At 48.9% G+C, this 23,718-nt stretch overlaps 1 protein-coding gene across 6 annotated transcripts in view; it reads left to right on the forward strand.

Annotated features, from left to right (window-relative positions):
* The window catches only part of LOC144138595 (uncharacterized), a 59,784-nt gene that overhangs the window by 20,963 nt on the left and 15,103 nt on the right, over window positions 1–23,718 (forward strand). For 4 of the 6 annotated variants that reach the window (XM_077670965.1, XM_077670966.1, XM_077670964.1 and 1 more), the window contains exons 2-4: window positions 2,796–2,897; window positions 3,942–3,994; window positions 11,123–13,010. In XM_077670965.1, the coding sequence (XP_077527091.1) occupies window positions 2,873–2,897; window positions 3,942–3,994; window positions 11,123–13,010 (1,966 nt within the window). In that variant the 5' untranslated portion in view covers window positions 2,796–2,872. The remainder of the gene's footprint in view (window positions 1–2,795; window positions 2,898–3,941; window positions 3,995–11,122; window positions 13,011–23,718) is intronic. The other 2 variants (XM_077670968.1, XM_077670967.1) reach the window with 1 other exon arrangement.

Raw genomic sequence — 23,718 nt, forward strand, 5'->3', positions numbered from 1 at the left:
TGAGCCAGCTAAAAGCATTCTGGGGGAGCCTGCTTTCTTATTTTTTGCTCTCCAAGAATTGTCGCTCTGCTTAAGTCACCTCTGAAAAGCGATGCTAATTCGTCATAGTTGCCTCCCACTGGGCAGTATTGATCATTATTTCCTAGAATGGTGTGGGAAGGGGGAGGAGCAAGCCATAAACTGTTGTTCAGGTAGACCACCCTGACTGGTTCTGTGTTCGTGCAAGGCCCCCGGATTGCAAAGCAGGCCTTGTTTGGCTGGGCCCATAGGGTAGGCAAAATAGGTGTCCACATGCAAACAAATGTTGAGAAGGTGAATGCTGATCTAGGGGCCTTCAGTATGCAATGTTATTGCTTCCCCTATATTGTGCGAATGATTTGGAATCGGGAACAGTAGAGGTGAAAGTATTCAGAAATTAGTTTTGCAAGCTGAATAGGAATGACTGAACTACTCAGGATGGGGCATAAAAGGGCAGCTGGGTTCCTTTGCACAGAGCAGAGTTCCGGTGGATTAAATAAGCTTGATTACTGTTTGATGTGCCATTCCTGACCTGCTTATATTGGTTGCTAAGAGGTATAGTGGCCACTGGCCAAGCCTAATGATGGCAGTTTGTACCTTCACAATCCCCTTCAAAAAGGCAGCACAAACGGTGAATGCATTAAAAAAAAGTTTTTTTGCTTTGATTAGCAACGTCAGTAAACCATATAATTCAAACAGTGCCCTGTTTTCGAGTGCCCGTGAAATATTTCGGAGCCCTGTGGTAGGAGCTGACGAGAGTTACTGCACGGTAGTGTTAAACCATTGGTCTAATGCCCTGCATTGCTCCTGGTACATGTTTGCAGGAGTGGGTAAGAGCTTTGCGAATGACTAATGCGGGAGGCACAGTCGTGCTGAAGCTGCGCACTCAGACTTGTAGCGTGGTATCTGCACAAGCGTGGTATCCGCACACTCGGGGAAAAAGAGGGGCAGAGGGGACACAAGGGCTGCAAGTACACTGTAGTTGACTCTCGTTAATACGCAGTCCATGGGTACGACACAACTCTTCCAGTTGACCGAACTTTCAATCAAACAAAAAGCACAAGAGCAGCATTGTCAGAAGTCTGCAGCACATCCGTCAGAATCTCGACTGCCGACCCCACATCGAGCATGATGATGATGATGATGGCTTGGTGGCTGCCCCTTTGTATCGGGGGGACACTCCTGAGGGCATATAATCCCCCGGCGCCCTAGCCTCAAGTTTTTGTACGTCGCCTCCTTTCCTCATGCTAACGGGCACGTCTTCGCCATTCCTCCACAGGTTGCCATGATAGTTGGCACTGATCGCTGAAATCGAAGCCTGAAGCGTCCACCACCCAAAGGGTTCACACGGTGCTGTGTGCAACAAAGAAGGTTGAGGACCTCAAAAGAGACAGATGCAAACGCTTGTGCCCGTCTGAACTGGCTGGCCACTTTATCAACTGTGCGCTGCCTCAGTTGTGATGGTGCGGACATTAGGGTACAAGATGTGATTCTGGCTTGAAAATATGAATTTTATCTAACCTCGATGCTTGCGATTGAAAATAACTTCCAATGTAATGAGTGTTTAGCTTTGAATATTCAAGTGATTGCATGTAGAATTTCTGGGCCCATCACATCGCTTCTAATTAACCAAAAATTCCAATTAAGCGACTTCTAATTATCAAGAGTCGACTGTAGCAACAAATTTTCCAATGGGTCCTCACGGGTAGATTGAAAGATACGCTTCTGACACTGCTCGGTTTATGTTGATTTGTGCGTTCACGCGCGTGTAAGGAAGGGTGTGTGGGATGCTGGTTGCCAATTTGGTGGATTTCAGGTAGTCTTGTGTAGGTAGCTGCTGGCGGTTCTTCTCCTTGGTAATGCTTCGCAGGTGGGGGACAAAGCCACCAGTTGCCTTGGTGGCTTGTTGGCACTGGGATTCTGGCAGAAATATACTGTGGGCCCATATGATGATCCTGTTAGGAATACCTCCAGCATTGAAATCAAAAGACAAAGCCAAACAGGGAAGGTGCGCTTGTAGGGATGTGCACTCGGCCTGTTTTCGAATGCAGTGTTTGGCCCTGCCACTCATTGGGGCACCCAGAGTCGAGTCCTGTGAGTGTTGAGCTTTCCTAGCAGTTTTGGCACACAAGATATTTGCATTTTTTTTATGGGTTAGCTCCTTCGTTACAATTGGTGACACGCACTGCCTTGCGAGTGATCAGTGAAAATGCCGGCTGGCATATATGACAATTACAAGCCTGGTTTGCAACTTGATTGTTCTAGGAGCTGCCGTAGCACCTGCCCCTGTATCTTTTGTAGGGCCAGCACACTGCATTAGCATGTACACGTCCAGTGGGGGCTACCCTAGAATTGTATTCCCCAGAAAGGTTCCCTAGCATCAAAGGGCAAGTCCCATTCGGGATCCCCTAGGATTTCCCGTCTGTCTGGTCAGCTGTGGCTTGATGCTCGACCATGCCTTTCTGGTTTCCCTTGTGCGGTGCCCTATATTGGCTGTGAATGGGACGAAGGAGGAGGCTTACGGAGGAGACTATCCTCTCCCTCTCTGCTTTGCAGAATCTCCTTCCGGTGCCAGTGCCTACACTGCCGCCCCACCATGGCACTTGTGGATGTGTTCTAATGGTGCTCTCGGTTCCTCTCCTTAACATTGGTCCCTCACGTGAGCGGCCAGTTCGTGTCAGTGAAGGTGGTTGAGGGCTTGCTCGGTTGTGAAGTGCGTTGAGTGACTCGGCTCTTCCTGGTGCTGAGCCCCTCTCTCCCTCCCCCCGTGCGTGCAGGGTTTGTGGAGAGGGGCGGTGTGGACGGTGTAGGGGCCCAGTACGCCGGCTCCCCCCAGGTGCCTCCCTGGAGGGGCATGGCCGACCCTGCCGCTTACCCCGGTAAGGGGCACTCCCCCGCCTCCCCCGCACCCTGTTCTTCTCTTTTTGGCTTTTTTGAGGGGATGGTGCAAGCAGCAAAGAATGGGACACTGGAGGATAAGAGATTGGGGCAAAGGTCCCACAGTGAATCGAGCACAAGAGAGCCACTTTTGCAGGTAATGTGGATGACGGGTCAGTTGCTGTGACTTCGTCTGGGAAAGCTCTTGTCAACACTGGCGTAATTGTGTCAAGGGCGTGTGTGGAGGAACTGGAGCGTCTTAATCTTTGAGAAAGGTTGTTGTTGCCGAGGAAGAGGGTAATGTTTTGGAGGAAGTCGAGGGTCTCCACCACCGCCTCACATTCGTCGGTCCCGTACTTTCGATTTACTGGTTTCACCTTGGGGTATGGGGAGATTCCTCCGTTAGAAAAGAAGTGGGAAAGGGGGCAGTTTTGCTTGTGATCGAGTGATGTGAAGCAAGCACTGGAAATGTATGCATGGAGGATATTTTAAAAACTAGGAAAGTGCGTGGTGGTAAAGCATGCTTGCATCATGGGACTTCTCTTTGTGTTTATAGCTGTCTGAACCCGGCCGCGGCGGCCGCTTTTCTGATGGAGGCGGAAAGCGAAAACGCCCGTGTGTTCGAAATTTCAGCGCACGGTAAAGATCGCCAGGTGGTCAAAATTAATCCCGAGCCCTCAACTATGCGCGCTTCATCACCTGTGTTGCGTCAACGTGTTGAAACCTATAATCAATCAATCACCACTTTGTGTGTAAGCACGATCACGCAGTGCTGATAGCCATATCACAGGGTTATGTCAGTGGAGGTACATTTGTAGCTTAAATGTGTCTAACGGGATATAAAGGCAGTTGTGCTTTTTGCGCACAACCGATGCGTGGGTCAGGAACAATGCAGCCAGCTATATATATGTGACCGGTGTTCCATTGTGTAGTTTTCTCATTCTCTCCTGTAGGTCACGCAGAGCTATGACCGTAAGTATTTCTCGGCATCCTTGACTGTGCATTGCTGGCGAAAGTCTTGACTTTGCCCCCCGCTTGCCTTGCAGGTTGCGTTGGGCCTGGCATGAATTTTGCTGAACATCCGTACGAAGGTCGTCCAGTAAGTGGAGCGTTTTTTACCTTGGAATTGGGTTTTGTTAACTTCCCCTCAGCTGCAAAGCAATTTGGCAAATGGTAATCAAGACTGGTCTTTGTAAAACTAGTCTGAGATGCTGTGCTATGTTCTGTACGATCGCAGCATTTTGTTGGTTTTATTTTTAGGGGACGGGGTTTCATACTGCAGTGGCCTGATAAATGGCATTGTGAGAGAATCACATATCGTTATTCACTACACCTTATTATTTTTCTCAATAAAAAAAGTTTATTCTCTCTCACACTCAAAGTAATGCAGCAACAGCCTTTGTGCACGCACACACAAACAAACAAAATGGAACAGCTGTGCAACTTTAAATTTAAGAAATAACTTGTGGGTATGACGTATGCAAGAAAATAATAGTATGCAAATTTGTAAAAAACAACTTTGCAGTTAAATACGGTTTGCTGAAATTAAGTGCAAGAAAAAAAAAACATTGGTCAAGAACAAGCCAGAGATAATAAACCACTAAAAATAATGTCTACAAGGTTTAGTTTTTTTAACTATGCTGTGCCAACAACGCTTCACGGTTTCTCTGCTACGTGGGGGCATTAACCGGCAGTGTCTGGGTACTAAACGTGGTAATTAAATACAGATTTTTTTTTTCATCCGTGTATACTACTCGTAATCTTAATGTGCTAAAATAGTCGTTTCTCTTCTATGTCGGGCAGGAACCAGAGGGCTTGGCTAATCTCAGCCAAACAGAATTGGAAGAGGGAAGACCGACGGATAACGTTGGAACTAGACGTCTTCTAAAATAAAAAAAAACGGAGCCTGCGAGGAAAAGCCAACAAACGGAGAGGGAGGTGCTTACAGAAGCACCCTGTCACGAGAACGGGCACCCTAATTAGAGGGACACTGAAGTGAGTGTGTCACAGTCCTCTTTGTTCCTGCATTATGTAAGGACTACAATTCATTGTTTGTCTACTTAGTGGGAGTGCAGAGTCTTAGTTGATCTGTGATGGTGGCAGACTGGGAAGCACCGCGCACTTTCACGGCTGCCGCATGAACTACTGTAATGTCATCACACTCATTTGCATTGTGTTTGCGCAAAAATAAGTATTGAAAATTTTTGCTTTCAACCGTTTTAATTTAGCCTTTAGGCACTAATTCAGGCTCTAATTGCAATTAAATTTAGGCACTAATTGCAGCAACACAAACTGCAGATTATTTAACACCCTTTTCCAACAACACCAGTCTTTATCATTTTTTCAAGTTGTCGTTGAAAATGATGAAAAAGGAGTTGTGTGTAACAAACCACCAATAGTAGAAAAAATTTTGACTGTACATTTTGCAGGGAAACATTTCAAGAACATGTCCTAGAAAGAATGTTGACTTGTACGAAACAGTTTGTTAGATTAAAAAAAATAGTACGCGTAGTGCCCGCGCCATGCGGTGAAACCCAACCTGTGTTTCAAAATGTGCAACTTTGGGTGGTTTCCTGGAAGAAATCTGGTGGTTTGACATTATCAGAGGCACCAATTTGTTCCCACGTCACGTAAAAACATCTTATCAATGACTGACTTTGCATTTATGGCCAGCACAATATTCGGGACAAGCATGCGAAGCGGAAAATTCTGCATGGAGTTGGAAGGGAGACTCTGGAGTTGATGCTTGTTGATGTTCACTGTCAGTTATCTCGCGAAACATAGTCGCGCTTTATTATCATCTTCTGACTTGCTATTGTAGCCCTGCTTGCAGGAATGACGTGCGATGCGCTAGAATCGTGCCCTGCAAACTTTCACCGAGTACCGTATAAGTCGGAATATAGGTCGAGATTTTTCACTAAAAATTTTGCCGAAAAGTCACCCCTCGACCTATACACTGGTAATTGGTCTAATTTTTTTGCTATTTTTTGGCTGCAAGATAAGGGGTTCGACATATATTATGGCTCGACCTATATTCCGACTTATGCAGTAGCTGTTGCGTGATGGAAGTTTTCAGCACTACGAGCCTCCTGCTCCGAGCGCCACCGAACATATTCAAAAAGAAATACCAAACATCTGTCCAAATAGACAGTTCTACTAAGGGGCAACACTAGACATCTGGAGATACCTTCGTATGGAAACGGAACTGGCAGGCGAACATCTGGCAGTGTGCAAGGCCGGTTTGAAGCGCTCTCCTTGCTGGAATTGATATCTGGGGACTGGGTGTTGTCTTTTGACTTGCATTGGAAATTCTTATCGCAGAAGTCTGGTTAGGGTTGGGTGAAATCGGGAGTGGCATGCTTTTTTTCGGGGATCAGTAGTGGATGCTGAAGGCGCCATGGCAGATAGGCTTGAAGTTGGGTAACTGCAAGGTAGCGAAATATGAATTTTGTGCTGCAGAAACGAAACTGTAAACTGTTATAAACTGTTTTCGAGGGGTCTTGGGGTAAGTATAAGACTTGGAACAACGTCTGCAAAGGCAATAAAAAAATCATAAAATAAATTTGCAAACAGGCACTGCTTGACATGTTCAGCTGATTTCAAGGACTATTACTGTCAGAGTGCAAACCTGACTATTGAAAATCATCATCTGATTTACCATTCGTGTCCTGATAACAAAAATCAAATGCTGATGCAGATAATTACGAGCTGCACGCCGCCTTCTTTGGTAGCAGTGATGCACGATGAAATGCCCATTTTCCATACCAAGGTGTAGCAAACGCGTGTCAAAAATCGCATTTTTGTTGCAAAAAATGAAAACAAAACTGATTTTGAACGGGCGTTTTCCGAGATAACCCCGAGTAGTTTTACTTGTTCCAGAAATGACTGGAACTCCATGAAAAGGGGCTCCCAAGGTATCGTTCAAATTGAATGATTTTGAATAGGTGCAGCAATGAAAGAGTTAAGCCCCACAGTCAATCATTCCATGGTTGCAATTTGCTTTTGTGTCTGACGTCCCCACTCTCTGTTCCGAAATCGTCTGGCGGGTAGAAGAAAACACTGTGTTGTGTTGTCGTCTTCTGCAGAATTCGTGTGAGCAGTCCACATTTCTCCGCTCATTCTTGCATTTGCGTATTCATCGCTGGGATTCTGCCTGTATGCATTGCAGTTAGTCTCAAACATAGCTTGTCTCCCTGTTCAAATTATTTGGGAATATTTTTTCAAAAGAGAAAAAAATGATCACCGCATTGGTTCAAATCCTATGGTCAAACTGTGACTGCGAAAGGTGTGGAAAATATAAGTGTAAATGTGAATGGCTAGCTGTCTGCACTGTCTCACCGCAGCTGAATGCTGCCGCAACAAGATTGGGATGTTCTGAAACTAGTAATAGGATTTCGCTTTCACAAATTTTTAATGCGCATCCTGAAGTATGAGCCAAAAGACACGGCACACCTGTTGGGGTGAGACAGCTGCGCATATTGCGCCTTTTTGATACAATTCCATTTTCCTGCGCCAAGCTGCTCCGAAAGCATGAAAATTGCGAAAACTGTGCCAAACTGCTCCAGAAGAGCCTGAAAGGCATGGATTTTGATGCTAATGTCAGTTCCGGCGGGGACGAAAGCCTCGCGCATCCTGGTCACCACTTTTATTGTCGTCAATTGCAAACACAGAAATGGCAGAAATAGAAAGACTGAAATGAAGCAAGCGATAGCTTCTAAAACACAATTTGCTTTCTGTTCGGGTTCGATGAAACGGCCTTCCTGATTGGGCATCGCTGTGGCTACAAACATGGCCACTGCCTGATCCGGCTGCTACTGCCTACTTCACGCGCTCAAAGCGCATCACCGATATTTTCCCTGGTTATTTTACGCAATCAGCTGGGTTCCAGTCTATTAATGCTATCAGTTGTGGCTCTGAACAGTGACGTTACCCCGGGGCTATGGTTTGAGATTGGTGCGAGATTATGAGAAGTTGCGTGGCTCGAAAAAAAGTTCATTGAAATGTGGGGCCTAAGACTTCTGCGTAGCTTGTCCTGGAGTGCAAAACGCGGTGCGTGCATCTATAATCGCAGACCTGCCAAGTTTGACGATTTTATCGTAAAGTGCCCGATTTTCAGCACATTTTTAAGAGTATCGTAATGACAACTATATTTTTACGATTTTTTAAGTTTCGCGCCAATAACTTGGCAAAGTTGGTCCGTACAATCCAATCTACTGGCTGCATCTCGCCATTTCACGAAGTCATGCTGGCAACACTGTATCGGCTTGTATCTAAAGCCAAAGCCGAGGACTATTCGAAATTTGCTTGCTTTTCTTTGTTTCCCCATGTGCTTCGTGTGGTGCGTTGTGTGCGTTTTTTTTTTTTTTGCTGTGCTGACCAACGTTGAGTACAAGTCTTCAACCACCCAAAGAGATGATGAAGACCTAGTAATTGGCAGCCAGACCACGCAGAGCTTGTAAAGCCTGAAGAAAGAAGCGGGAGAGGAGTTTTTACATTAATCAGAAGATTCTTCGTGCCGGCAACAGAGTCGGTACATGATCTTGAAATTTCCACTGAAGTGTGACCTGTTGAAGAGTGCAGAAGTGGCAAGGCTTGCTTCCATTCAACATGCCTGGTTTGCTGATATCAAGTATCTAGTCAACCGCTTCCCAGTGCTTGTACCAGTTCAAGAGGGGCAAGGTATCAATCCTGCTCTGGACTACAACCGGGCAGAGTTTGCACGTCTTCAGTTGGAAGAACTACCCGCTGAAGTAACAAAGCAGGAGCGGATCGACAAGCAGTGGCGTGCGGTGTCCGATCTGCGAGGAGTGGATGGCACTTTGAAGTATGCTAAACTTGCGAAAGTTATGTTGGGGGTCTTGACACTCCCGCATAGCAATGCAGAGTGAGCTTTCAGCAAAGTCAGAAAGGCGCACACAGTTCCGTGCCTGCATGTCCGAAAAGACAGTTGAGCATTTGATTGTTGCAAGATGTGCCAAGGCACCAGCAACGGCCTCTGCGCTAGCCCAGCCCTCCACTTCCAAGAATTAATTCTTAGAACATTTTGTCCGTCTTTTGTGATATGTTTGCTATGTATTTTATCAAGCGCGTTTTTGAGGAATAAAATGGCATTTTAGTATTTCTGTATGCAATTTTAGCATTTCTTGGCATCTTCTGTAGTACTTGGAGCAGTGTGGGGTTGGCAGGTCTGTAATCGGGTTCGTGAAGTGAACTTTTTGGCTCACTGTGGTGTTATAAAAGGCTGAGGTGTTGCTGTGCTTCGAAGCGTGATGCGAGCCTTGTGGGTGGAACGGTTGACACGAAAGTTGCGGGCTGTGCTGCGGCGCCGCGACCTGTTCAGGCAGCGCCCAATGGCTGCAGGACTGCACGGTTGCCATAGCACACGACTAATAACACTTGATGTATGCGAAGTGAAATTTAATGTCAAAATCTAGGCGGGTAAACAGTAATGCCACTCAAAAGACCATGGGGTGAACATGCGCCCCACGGACTGCAACGGGTAGGCTGGTTGGGCTATGCGACCGTTAGCTCGAAGTTGCTCAACTGCTGCCGTGACTACACTCGTTCGTACAACGCAGCCTGGGATTACAAAAATAATAATTTTAGCATTGAAACGGTAAAAAAACACGCCACAATTGCAGATCCCTTAAATTTGATAATGTTAACGGCAGTTTTGCGTACAGCCGCAACACAATATCACTAGTTAGGAAGAAGGTAGGGCAGTTAGAACTTTGTGATACTCTTAAAAAATTTTTTCACGTAAGGCTGTTTCAGTGTTCTGTGTATTCAAAACTGATTGGAATGTGTACTTGACCCTTCAAATTGCTAAAATTATGATTTTTAAGCTCGCAAGATGATGTAATAAATGTCCCTAAATGCTCCAAATCAAGATTCTTCTGCTCCAAAATCGAAATTTTGCTGCTCCCAAAACTGCTCCCAAATCTCTTTGGGCTGTCTCACCCCTGCACCTGTGAAGCCAAAACTTGTTGGCTAGCTTATGTATCTTGGCAATGAGTGGCATTACACCATTTCAAATCTGTTAGTGGGGCTGTTGCGAGCGCTTTCGTGGGAGTTGGTGTCTTCTGCGCAATGTCTTCACTACTGGCCAAAGGGTCATTGTTAGCCCTCGGTTCTGGACTCTTTATTACTTCTGCATCAACGCGGAAAACTGTCTTGCCGGGTCGTTCGTTCGTTCGTTCTTTCTTGTGATGCAGTTGTCGCCTCACGCTTTCACTTGCACTTGTTGCTTGAATGTGATCTTATTGACAGTGACGGGGGCTGTCTCTTGTCCGTTGAGACAAAGGACAACCGAGTGAGCAGTCAAAATGGCCCCAGTGGCAATGTTGATTGTCAGACTTAAATTTGTGGTTGGCGTTAGTGTAACTAGATAAGGTTGCGGAGTATTGGCACTCTTTTCTCCTTTTGTTCCGTGCCGCCGCCATGATCATTGGTCAGTTTGCTTCCCGTGACATTGTTCACACTGCGACGGTATATGGGTCTAAAAGCGTGAGAGTTCTGGCTAGTTGGTAATCCATGAGCAACACAGCGCGAAAAAGACCAGGGATGAGACGCTTGTTTGTAGTCTTCGTCTCGTCCCTGGTCATTTTCGCACTGTGTTGCTCATGGTATATGGGTGCCGTCATTTTGTTGTTTATGCATTTGCAGTCGGTCAACTCTGGTAGGCTTAACGTGTCCTTCCGGCTCTGGGGCTGTGCGCGACTGATGTCGTTCCAAACGCGAATCGAGGATAACACATGTAGCAGCATTTCAGCAGCAAAAGTGTGTCCGAAGTTGCCGTTTTGCTGCATCTTTGGCAGTGTTGTTAACAAATTACCTGGTCGAAGCTAGCAGCGAGGCTGTAGAAGCAGCAATCTGGCAGCACTGGTAAACACCAAAATGGCCACCGTTGCTGACTTGCAGGCCTGAGTAGTGTTACTCTGATACCTTATCTGGTGACACTAGTTGGCGTTGCAGTGTTCTTCATTCAGTTCAGTCATCTAACTCTTATCAAGTTGCTTTCCATAAACACCTAGAACCAGCACAAAATTCTAGCCTACTACTGTGTGCAGTTCCAGCTTGGGAATGGGATATCGGGAGAAATGAGGGCAGAGTGGCCTCTGGCTACAATAACGCCAATAACTATTGGCTTCATTGTAGCCAAGCTCCTGCAGTGGAAAGTTCTGCCGTTTCTACATGTTGCCTCACTATGCTGTCATTGTTGCTGCAGCCCGGTCATTGCCAGAGTGGAGGTGGTGGGGGCTACCCATACCCGACGCAGTACCGGCCCCACCCGAGCTCACCACCCGCACCGTACGGACCACCCCCGGGCCAGCAGCAGCAGCACTGCGGTGGCGGCTACGGCAACGGCCCCGTGCCAAACAGCCCCGGGCCCTACCCGAGGCAGCAACCGTACCCCGGGGCCGCCCCCGACATGCGCTACGGGCCCCGGCACTCGGCGCCACCCTCCGCCTACCAGGGCTCCCCCGCTCCGCACGCCAAGCCACCCGGCCCCTGGGACCACGGGGCGGCCAGCTACGGCGCCGCCAGGCCCCCCATGATGCAGAGCCCACCACCCATCCGCTCCCCCGTCAACAACGTGCCGCCGCCCCACGGCATGGGCGGCTACCGCTCCGTGGGGCCTCCCCAGTCTCCCATCGGCATCGGGCCGCCGCTCCCGCCGCACACGGGCGTGCCGGTGTCGCAGAGCCAGTCGCCCTCCTGGTCCCAGTCGCCACGCACCACTCCGTCTCCCCTGGCCTGCCCCTCCAGGTCTCCGGCCCCACAGCAGCCGCCCTTTTCCCCGCCGACGCCCGCCCCGACTCCGCAGCTCCAGAAGCCGCCCTCCCCCATGCCGGGCACCCACGACCCGCTCCAGTCGCTGGAGAAGATGGTTCTTCTGGACCCACACTCTGGCGGCGGCGGGGGGAACATGGGCTACAACAGTGGGGTTCCTCAGGAGCACTCCGGTGGCTACGGGCCCATGGGGGGCCCCGACACTGGGCCCAGCTCACCGTACCCTACCTACTACAACCTCGACCAGAACCGCATGTGCACCCCGCCCGATCCGGGTCCCCCGTATGGTGTCGCAAACTTTGCCGCCACCGGCTGCTACCGCGCGATGCCGCCCAGTGCGGAGAATGCGGGATTGCGGAACGAACGGACCGGCAGTGGCATGCCTCCCGTGCAGCCCGCAGGTGTATACCCTCCGCCCATGGTGAACGGTGTCAGTGATGGTGATTTTGGAACGGGTGCGCCTCCTCCTCCTCCGCTCGGTGCTCCGTCGAGGAGTAGTGATTTCGACCGGCCATACGCGGGACAGCAGCAGGCAGCGGCGCCGCCGTGTGACGACCCAATGAAGCGTCGGCGGAGTTCAGACAGTGCGCTGTGTGGTCGCCCTTCCAGTGTCGGTCCCGCCGGCGGACCGGCCAAAGTGACATCGCCTCCGGGCGCAGCGGACAGTGTGTGCAAGCTGAGGCGTCGAAGTGTTGCCGTCATTCCGGACGGTTCGAGCGCACCGGGACCTCGTGCGCCTAGTGAACCGCCACCGGCGAAGCGGGTAAAGACGGAGCCAGAGCCACCCAGCTCTGAACCGGATCCCGTGTCTGCCAGTGAAGCCGCAAGCTCGGCAAACACCAGCTCTTCTGCGGCGCCTGCGACGTCGCCAGTGGTGTCGCCGCCGAAGAAAAAGCGGGGTCGGCCCTTCGGGGCCAAGAACAAAGTGAAGGACCCGTCCGCGCCTGCCGGGAAGCGGAAGCGGAGCAAGGGGGCGGCGGCAGTGAGCACGCCGGCCGCCGCGCCGCCGCCCTCCGCTGCGCCCGCCAGGGCCCGTGCGGCCCCGACGGGGCCGTACATCCGCGTGGTGGGGACGCGCGAGTGCCCGCAGTCGTCGCAAATTGTGAACGTGGCTCCGCGCACTGTGCCCGAGGACGAGAGCAAGCGGAAAAAGGCCAGTGCGCCGGTTCGGGTCGGGGGCCCGCCGCATCACTCTACGGGGGGCCGGCGGGCCGCTGGGTCGGCGGCGGCCCACACGAGCACGCTGTCGCCCCATTACGACGCTGTGACGCGGGACCCTACCTGGCTGTGCGCCTTCTGCCACCGGGGCAGCCACCAGCAAGGTGAGGAAGGCCTCTCGTGGGTCCCTCTTATCGTTTGAAGCTTGACTCGGTAGTGCCTAACTGGTATGAGAACAGTGCAATCGAGGGACAGTCAACAAGTGAGTTTGCTTTGTGTAGTTTGTTTTCACAAGCTGTGTGGAGCAGGGCCAAAGCTAGGAGGCGTGCCAATACCCCTGCTACACTGACGTCCGAATGTCATTCGACTCAAATGCTAAGTTGTGCTGCTCTACTGAGTTTTGAAATGGCATTCGAGTTGAATGAGCGCCCCGAGAGACATTTGGAACTCTCGTATGCCATTTGTTGCATTCTCGTGCACACCGTTCCAAGTCAGCATTAACAAATATATTACTGGCGTACTTAGAACAAACAAAACATTCTTAATTTTTGGGCTTTGTTAACTTTTTATTCACTCAAATCATGATATCGAGAGGTAATCAATCGGTTGAGTGTGGTCTTGAGAAAAAAAAGTACGGGAAGACGGGAAAGCTTTGTGTAATTTGTCCGGTTTAACGAATATCGAAACCCATTACACTGCCCGTCACAATGGAAAGTGGGCACTCTGCGCGCTAATTTTTCAATAAAAAGGTTTTTGGTACCAACGTTGCTAAATTATATGATGCATCCAGTATTGATTTACTTTCTATTAGTCTTTGAGAACTTAGGGAGTTCACCCCTAAACAGGTAACAAAAGGTTTGTATAGACTGGTCATCGTTATTTCTCTTATTGTTTTCACAATAGTTGGGGTTGTACTGATTTTGTTTCTACATCACAAAAGGTGTGCATTTTTATATTTCAACGCGAAAGAGTTTTTCACGCATTTTTGGCATTATGATTTGTGTTTTTATTGTATATTTGCTGTTATTCCACCTACATTATTTGTAATGTGCCCTGAATACTGTGTGTGATCTTTTCTCTCATTTTATTTGTATAATTTCTTCATTCTGGCACGCGTTGCTCTGTCCATGGCCATGTAGAGGGGGCTGTGGGCTTCTGTGCATGACCGGCTTTGTAGATAGCGACCTGCCCATCGCAGCTGGCTACAATGGCAGCCGGCGTACCAAAAATTGCTGTGTAGGGACGGCGCGCTCAGTCAGGTGGGGCTAAGTTTAATCCCCAAACACGCCAGCTTCACTTTTCTCGCAGAGGGGCCTGCGAATGCTTGATTAAAAGTAGTGGTCATACCAAAAAATGCCGATTGTGCCGATCACTATCTATAATAGCGGCCAGCAACAGGAATTCACGGTTAAGTCTAGAACTGTTTTGTAGTTATGCAGACGTCAACGTACACAAGTAAACCACACTGCTACCATATCCACCTGCTCGACTGGCATTTATTTCCGAGCATTTTGTGGATTTTTGCTTTGCTTTACATCGACAAGCTTTTGTTTGACGTAAAGGTTGTCTATGCACGTGCAACTTTCATAGGGAATGCTCGGATTTGTATAAAAACCTCAACAGAGCAGTTCTGTGCATGAAGCGCCGTTATTCTTGCGGGAAAACAATGTTTTCGCAGCGAAGGGAGCACTAATGAACGGCAACCTTTTCAGTGACTGCGGCGTTTTCACCATAACTGAAGCACCGCGTTTGCGGGAGTTGGGTCAGGGTGGCTGGCTTACAAGCCCAAGAAATGGCAAACTAAGGAATGACAGCCATCCCCAGTCACGTGTGCACATTTGTCAAGCCAAGCTTACCTACGTAGGGAAATTGGCCAAGATTGGCCAAAACGGGGCAAAAAAAAAAAAAAAAAGCTCCAGTGTTTGCTGTAATCGTGGCAACATTTGCTCGGAACGAGAAAGACACGTCGTGGGGTACGCCCCTCCAAGGTGATGTCTGACGATTATCACTTCCAAAAAATGAAAGAAGCGCACACTTATAGGGAACCTGCACTGAGTAGGAGGCGCTCCAAACATCGTACACCGAGCGACCTAGGGGAGCGGTGCAGAAACATTTAGTAGTACGGAAGCAGACGATCCGCCGTGTCCGTGCTTGTATCTGCCTGCGCGCAGGTTGCGCATGTGCGGTTCGAACGTATTTTGTGCCGTGTTTGCCAGGGAAGAATGCCGCCAGTCGTTTCATGGTGTGGATCTGCGATGATACCATTACCAGAAGACTTTCTACAAGAACTCTTGATAGATGAAGGGCGGAAGCTGTGTACAGCAAGCTACGTGTACGACGTGGAGGAATGCGAACCGCAAGATACCGGCGGTTCACAATGGAATGCAAAGTCCTATTTGCAAGAGAAGGGCATTTCCTACAATGTCACTACACAGCTGAGCACCCAACTAGTGTTGTTTTTTTTTTTTTTTTTTTTTTTTTTGTCAAAGGGAATTGACAATTCTAGGCCCAGGTTTTGTTGTGTTGTTTGGCTGCCTTTTTCTGGCGTGTCACTCCTTGGGGTCCCATTTGGGCCTGTGCCTTCTGCATCAGGCTCCGCTGGGATTGCGCTGCTCCGAGCTCGTGTTGCCCACCTGTGCAAGTAGACAGAAAGGAGTTCCTTCAATCGTAAAAAAAGCTAACCCAAAAAAAGAAAAAGAAATATGGTACAAAGCGCATTGAACAACTGGAGAATGTTTTTGAGGGTGCAGTCTGCACCTGTCCGGGCAAAATGAGCGTCTAAATACATTAAAAGGCAATAGGTGAACCCGGCTTTGGGTTCCCCCAAGAAATTGGTGGAACCCAAAAGCAATGCGCTTGCGCAACAACCTGCAACAAGCTTGCGTTGCTCGGGTCGGCTCGGGTGTTGGGAACTTTACGCTTACATCATGGTGGATTTGATCGCTGCCATCTGTACAACTGCGAATGACAATCCCTAACACAACTTTTCACCACACTATCATCCCCTTCCCGCATGTGGAGCTTTATTTTCACAATAACTGCCATTTGAACGATCGGTGACCAAGGCATCTGTCGTGGCCTGTTTAGATTCTTATATGCAGGTGGCGCCATCCTTGGGCATCTAGCCGCACTTTGTAGTCGCGACGGGGCATTCCAAAAAAGAAAAGAGTGGGTGGTTCGCACAGCAGCGGGTGACATTGAAAAGGGTGTGCAGATTACTAACAGAACAACTTTGTTTACCGCACTAAGGGCTTACCTCTCGAATCGCTCCACCACCGATCAAGCACTACAAGGCTTTACTCAGTGGTACGCCGATGGGGAAAAGGATGTAATGTATGCCGGATCGGGCATGTTTTTGACGGGTAACCACATGCAGTGACAGTGAAAAGCGACAGTGACAGTCAAAAGCGACGTGAAAAATGTACGCCACTTAATGTGTACAACAAACAAATAGGGCGAGTGCAAGCGACAAGCGAAAAAAAAAAATAAATACACTGCCGCCAATGCTCTCCGTCGCTATCAATCGTCACTGCCGTTCACTTGTGGGCCGCTGCTGGCCGGCAAAAAGCGAGCAACAGTGACGGCCCGTTGCTTGCTGCTGTCGTCGACCCCCAGTGGCTCGTGTATAAATTTTTTCGCTTGTCGCTGTCACGCACACTACCTGCTAGCTGTACCCAGTGAGGTTGTATAACGTCCTTGGCTGTACCCAACGATTTGCGGTTTTTTGCATCGCTCGCCGTCGTTTATGGTCACCCCTTTACCCGTCGCGTTGTCCTCCAAAAGCGCACTGCATGTTCTGGTGTTCAGTGTGGGCTACCCTGGTGTGCAGTCTGGCCTGTGGATTTAATAAATATTCGTAAACTCATTCCTCGCGCTTAGCTGCGCAAAAGTTCGCAACGAGAAGTCTGATTACTTACCTTGCCCGACGGACCGCCTGAATCCAGCGCTATCGCCACTCGACCTCGTGGGGTTTCGACGGAGAGGAGTAGAACGTAATATTCGCATCGAATCCTTCCTGATTGTGGCACTGGTCGACACAGCAATACCTTACTTTACGAGCCTTTTTGTGGGGAACGTTGTGACCACTGCTGCCACTGCTCGCGGGCACAGCCATTTGTTTTGAGCATCTGCTGGTGGTACTACCAAAAATAAAATGGCACTCCCACTAGGGCGGCGCTACCTGTCAGTCAAAGCTCCACCCTAGGTTCCCTGTAGCAACAGTGAGAAAGTAAAGGTCCTTGCGGCAGCGAAGAAGCAAATCGGCTGCAATCATGGGCTCATGATGGTCGTAAAGGTTGCGTACAGTTTTGCTAATTTGAAGTCTTGCGTGTTAGTGTGAGCTTCCTTTTTTTGGGTCACTGCCCCCGTACCGAATCATTTGGAACCTGGTGAAAACAAATTGGCTTTACCGTGCGCCTTCTGGGCTTGCTCAGCTGTACACAACAAATACAATCGCATACAATATGTTCACTGAAAGTGTGGGGCAAATGTATTGCAAGATGTTTCGGCATATTGTTTCGCGAAAGCGTTTTTTTTTTTTTTTTTTTGGCTAGGTTTGTTGCCGAGCTTCATGCTAAGTCAGCTATAACCTACAACCTCGGCATCATGCTCATTGCAGCTACTTTTTCAAGAATGACTATTCATGCTGCTGCTATACTGTCTCCACATACGCTGAAGCCAGCCAAGACTGCACGGAGAATTTCTGACAGGCTTTTTTTCCTGTGCTACCTGTTGCGAGCCAGTGGGAATTGATCGCACGCTGAGTGCTTCTTCCTGTTTTTCCTTCTTTTGATGCACTATGACACAGTGCGGGCAAAGTTCGTCCTGTTCGGTTTTCTGTTCCACGCTATAGAACAAAACGCGCTGAATGTTTCTTTTGGGTTTTTTGTGATCAGATGTACTTGCACTACCAAACTCGTGGAATGCCATGGAACGCGTTAGCAAAGTGTTAGCAGGCATGGACAGTTTTTTGCGGATGATATCTGGGTGGCTGCGCGTTCGCTGCACGCCACGCCAGCCGTGTGTGTGCTTTCAACATCGTAGCCACGTAATTTCCCGTTAAAAATTTGATTGAGCACACCGTCGAGCCCACAGAAGCTGTGCACTTCCCCCAGTGGGAATCGGCAAAGATGGACCACAAGGGACTGAGAGAAAGACAAAATAGCAACAATGGCAGGCCGAGCAAACGCGTTTACAGTTGAGAAATGGGGATTAAATGCAGCACCAGCCGGTGCAGTGCAGTCGGAAAGAACTTTAAAAAAAGAAAAAACAAGCAATAATAAATTCGATATGCGGAATTGGCACGCATGGGCTGGTTGCTGTCTATAAAGCCAGTCGTGCTTCTGTCACGCTGGTTCTTTCACAGCTTTTACCCAGTCTCCTCCATCATTTGATGGTGAAATAAAGCACTTGTTGTTGTTGTACACTCTCAGCACTAGTGCGAGCAAGCGACAAACCAGTGTGGCCAGACAGCACAAAACTAGAATTGAGGAGAGCTGTGCCAAATTTTGCGTTATTTACAATGTGACATCATTTTACTGCCGAAGACTGCTGCTAAATTCAATTGTTGCATTATTGTGTAAAAACAGAACTCGACAACCATGCAGCAGGGCGAGCGATTGTTAAAGCTTTCAAATGCCATTGAAATTGTAGTGGAGCACTGCGGATTCTGATTGGCATTTGAGCCAAATGACATTCGGTTTGAATGACGTTTGGACGCCAGTGTAGTGGGGTATAGGCGGTTCCACATGCCAAGCTTGGGATGGACATGTCCTTCCGTAGCTCCAGCGTCTATTGTGGATCTTCTTCCCTGACTTCAATGGAATGCCATGGCGAGTTACAGCTTCGTTGAGAGCTGTGTAGCATCCATTATGCTGCACACAGCTTCTGAACTATGGTAGCAAGATGGGACGGTTCTGTTTGGGAACATGGAGGAAGGAGAGGGTTGAAAGCTGTCGCACTGCGAGAAAGTTGGACTCATGTTTGCAAGTGCTTTAATGTAATTCCACTGCAGTTCCACTTTAACTGCACCCAATACTTGTACCAATCAATGTGTTCTAATGTCTGAGGACGGTTTCTTGGTTTTACATCTGTTTTAGTTCAGCAACCTTCTGAAAGCTGGTGTCCAGTTAGCACCACCGTGTGTATTTGTCCCCTCCCATCCCCACATTTAATTGGAGGCAGAATTTTATGTACTGTTACTGCGGTGCTGGTGAGGTAGCAGACGTTATCGTGTGCATAGACCTAGTCGTCCTAGCTGGAAATGAGCAAGTCCGATTTTTTTTTTTTTTCTTTTCCCTCCATACTGCGGGCACATGAACTAGTGTTCTGAAAAAATCTTGGGAGTGCCGTGCCACTTCTGTGATCCTCTGGTCATATTAGCAGCATCATGTTTGTTACCAGCTTAAAGGGACCCTGCAACACTTATCATCGACTACTCGGAATGTATTTTGGGGTAAAGTGTATTGTCCCAGCAATTTCCTCCCGCAAGAATTATGAAAATCCGTTCACTATCACCGAAACTACGTGCGATGAAAAATCGCGCATAAATGTTCCCTCTCAACTCAAGCGCGGACAACGCGACGAAAGCTGCGCGCTCTCTCCCAGAGAGGGGGGCAGTGCGCAGCGTTCTGTTCGGCGGCCTTCGATATGCCACATGCCAGGGAGTTTCGTCCTTTTCCCCGCAACGTGGACGGGTCTATTTCCGGTCTGGTGCCACAAGAAAGCAGGCATGGTGGCCTGCTCGCAAGCAAGCGCTCAAGCTGGTAGGGCGTTCTTGGAGCAATAAACGCTTGTTGTTGAGTGGGCTCGTTGAAAGTGGAATATTTAGTTCGTCACTCAAACTCCGCGCGCACTCAAAACAAAAGAAACACCAAAAGTATGCGGACAGGTTCAGACATAGAAGAGGTTCATGCACAGCGCCGACGACGGCTGGTCGTCACAGGAAATGCCAGAATTTAGCCGCAAAGTTGACCAGCGACAGCCAATAGGATACATCCATGGCCCGATTGACGTCGCAGAGGCCATGCCCGGGGTGCATAATGAGGAGAATTGAAGAGAGAGCGGTTGGTTTTTCCGCGTCTTTCACGGCGATTTGCGCGCTTTCCGCTTCACGTGCATGTGTAATATTTGGCTCGGGTGTTCCTGGAAGTCTAATCTAAACGTCGCGCAGGTTTACTTGCACTGCACGAAGAGTGTTGCAGGGTCCCTTTAAACTGTGTACCCGGGTGCTTAAAGGAAAAAAATGATTGGAAAATTACATAAAGAATGCAAGATTTTGTTGTAAAAATTATGCTAAGGTAGTCTGGGTTACTTCGTTAAAAAGGAATGTGGAATGCCAACTGTAAGTTGGAGAAAAATGCATAATTTGGGCTGGTAGCACAAGTAACTGCAGAGTTTTGCAAATGTTGGCCACATTCAATGACTTCCTCTCGACGTAGCACGCACGCTGACCACCGTTGCACTCCTGTGAATGTGTACAAGCAGCGTTGTTGCCGAAGGAGTTGCCTGTTTTGTACTTTAAAAGAAAATCACATTACAGAAGAGAGAGTTTCCCTATGTTTTCCTAGTGTTGCATATTTCTACTTCAAGCTGCTTAAGTGTGGCGCTTCAATTTTCGCTACAGAGGAACATTTGTAGCAGTGCGGCAATAAAGCGCTGTGCCCAGTTCTGGCAAATGAGCGGTCGTGCCGACGGTCACGGTCTCGGCACGCCACATTCCTTGCTACTAACTGCGTGCACCAAATCGAGATCAATGATCTCCACGAGTCCTACGGTAGACAGGTCTTTTCATTATTGACACTGGTTTCGCAAACTGCTTGTTGCCAGAGCACAAATGAAAGAGCTTCATTGTATCTAGTAGCATGCTTCATCACATGAGCGTGCTTCATTATTGCTGTGCAGCCTTCAGAAAAAGAAAACTGGTGGTTCACATCGGAAATCCGTTGCAGGAAGCATCAGAAGTTTGATTGTGCAGCCCTGGTTGATTTTGAAGTTTTTGATTTTGAACTTTTTTGCACCTGAAGTGCAGTTTGGTGCGTTGCGTACAACAGTCTGTGTTTCAGCATATTTTGGGGGCACGATGGTTGATGGTTGACAATTTCATGTTTGGGTTTGCATGTGTGCCACCAAACATAAAGTGGGATTGGCAGCCAGATCTGAATGCGCGCCTCGAGCGCGGCCTGTAGGGGCGCCACTGAAATCCCCCTAGCGGGGCCCGTTTCGAAAGCAGCCCCGCTCCCCAGTGCCGCCGCTGCTTTTGCGTCACGTTCACGACTGACATTTACCGTTTGCAGGCGTTTGAGATTCATGTTTATGTGGAGCAGTCACTCTGTTCGCAAATGGGGTGTGTTTAGAAGAGTGTAAATGTTTCTGACGCGGTCTTAGTGTGGTATATTCGGTCTGTATAAGCGCCAGGTGTGTGTCACAGGCCAGCGTTGCGGAACCGGCGTATGATGGAGCCAATTGTAGTTACACTGCCCTGAATTTACTAGCCGTGTCTCCGTAACCACCGGTTTCTCAGATGTTCATGCTACGGCTATACACTACGATTGAAATCGGTTTTGTGCGCTTACATAATCAGCGGAGCACTCATACCCGACAGCACGCCAGTCACGTTTGCCAATATCAAGTCTGTGTTAGTTTCAAGTCTGTGTTAATTTCGGGTCTGTGTCAATATCAAGTCTGTGTTAATCAAGTCTGTGTTAATTTTGGGAATTTTCAACAAAAGTACGATGGACAATGCATATTATACTCGGGGATCAGCACACGGCAAAGAGTCGTCTTATCGTGAGGTGAGCGCCCGCAAACATTCATCTGCTACATTTATCCTCTGCGAGCAGCGTGGAGACAGGCTTAGAATATAATCCGCGTCCGCGACTAAATGCTTCTCCGAAATATCGTCATATGGCACAGGGGGCCTTCAGAATAAAGCAGAAACTGAAATCAGAGGGCCTTATCACATACCACACTCTTCCAATGACATCTTTCATCGCTTGTTGAACAGCCTACCTTGTAATCTTCCAAAAATGCGTCCGCCGTACGATCAGCTCTTTGTTGAAGTAGAAAAACAAAAGGAAAGTGAACGCGAAATTTGTGTGTGTGATTAGTAAAACGTTCATTGCTTGATTACGCTCCGCATTTGTATGCAGCGTCCCCCCTCTCCCCTTACCCCCCCCCCCCCCCGCCCCCCGCCCCTACCTGGCTTAAGTTTGGATGATCGTCTTTAGCATGTCAGAAGCTGCACTGGATTTTTTTTTTTTTTTAATTCCTTCAGACCTATTCTGATTCTTACTTCCGCACTTGCCCAGCATGTATTTTTTTGTGGTTTCATTAACTTGCCCTGGTTCTTGCTATATGGCATGTGTGGGCACATATTTGACGACGCACAGGCTTGGAATATACTTCGCATTTTCACATGGTTTATTATATTCTTATAAAAGGCACAAGTTATTGTCCGGGATTGGGTAATCACATCCCTGAAACATATTTTTCTGCGACGTATATATTCAAAATGAAGCCGCATTCGTTGCCCATGCTGCAAAATGAAGCCAACCTCTCACTGTGCCAGTATCAGGTCTAAACGAGGCGACAGTAGAATTCATTTGTGCTTGGCATATTTAGAGGTGACAGTGGTGATATGCTGCAACCGTCGCCGACGCCCGGAAGAGCGACGACGAAGCGCGCAGAACCGCGTCCCCGGGTAGCTCTTGTAGGCGATCGCATGCTCTGTGAAGACGCAGCTGCATTTTAAGTGACCTAAACATACTCTTTGCCTATAGACGTCACCATAACAAGTTGTTTATGGCGTGGAAAGGCGAAAAGAAGCGAAACAACCCAAACACTGCACGAGCCCTATCAGCCACGCAGCGCAAATCCTGTCAACGCCGCGGAGAAGCAGCGGCAGGCAGCGCAGCGATCGCGAAGCTCGAGGCGTATAGTTTGTGGGGACCAGGGTTCCGGCCGCAAGGCTAGCTCGGCTGAACTCCGCCACGGACCGCCGACCGGCGTAGCGGCAGAAAGCAGCAAGGAAGACACAAACACAACGAAATGGCCAAACTCTCGTTTATTGGCGCTCCACCAATAACGTAGCCGACTCTCGCTCGTCCCGACCCAGCCGTCCGGTGAGGATCAGGAGGCAGGCGCAAGGGGGTAGACAAAGGAAGGGGGGAAGCCGGATCTCCGGTACTCACGTCTCTCCCCGTTGCCCGCTCGAACCCAAGAGACCCTTCCGTCGTCCCGCGCACCGAGACCGGCCCACCGGGGCCCCGAAGAACCGGTCACGTGACGAACGATCGCCGCGCCACGACACGCCTACGCCGCGGCGGGAGCGACGCATCTGCCGAGGGGAGAGAAGGAGTCTTTCCCCCTCGCCTCGGCTGCGCACGGCGAGGAATGGGGAACGCGCCCGGACTCTGGGTTTCCCACGTTATTGTGACTGTAACCTTTGCTTCTTCGATATGGTTTCAAACTCTCTACATCCCTTGGCTGCACTCACATAGGGCAGGGTACACTTGACTGCGCTTTGCTCTGCTCAGAACGCGTTCAATTCACCATCATGTAGTGGTCGAGGTTATTTTTATTTTCAGCCATAAACAATCACAGCTGCCTGTCTGTTGGCAATTTAGTTCTTAGAGCTGTCCTGAATTAATAGTTCTCTTGCCAACAAATCGTCCGAAAATGTTCGGGAGCACTGCACTTCAAAAATATTGGAATACAGAAACAATTTTTGAATTAGTTTTTGCTCCTTTTGTCATCAAAAAAGGTTGCGCCAGACTCATAAAACTAGAAAATGACAGTGGAAGTTGCCCTGCACCTCAGGCCCGCATCCGGCTGTTCTTCCGCATGGTGCAAAGAATGCATTACTGCGAGTGC

The sequence above is a fragment of the Haemaphysalis longicornis genome, unplaced genomic scaffold, assembly GCF_048455015.1.
Source record: "Haemaphysalis longicornis isolate Haplotype H1 unplaced genomic scaffold, Haemaphysalis longicornis Haplotype H1 scaffold_5, whole genome shotgun sequence".
In the NCBI taxonomy this organism is placed as follows: domain Eukaryota; kingdom Metazoa; phylum Arthropoda; class Arachnida; order Ixodida; family Ixodidae; genus Haemaphysalis; species Haemaphysalis longicornis.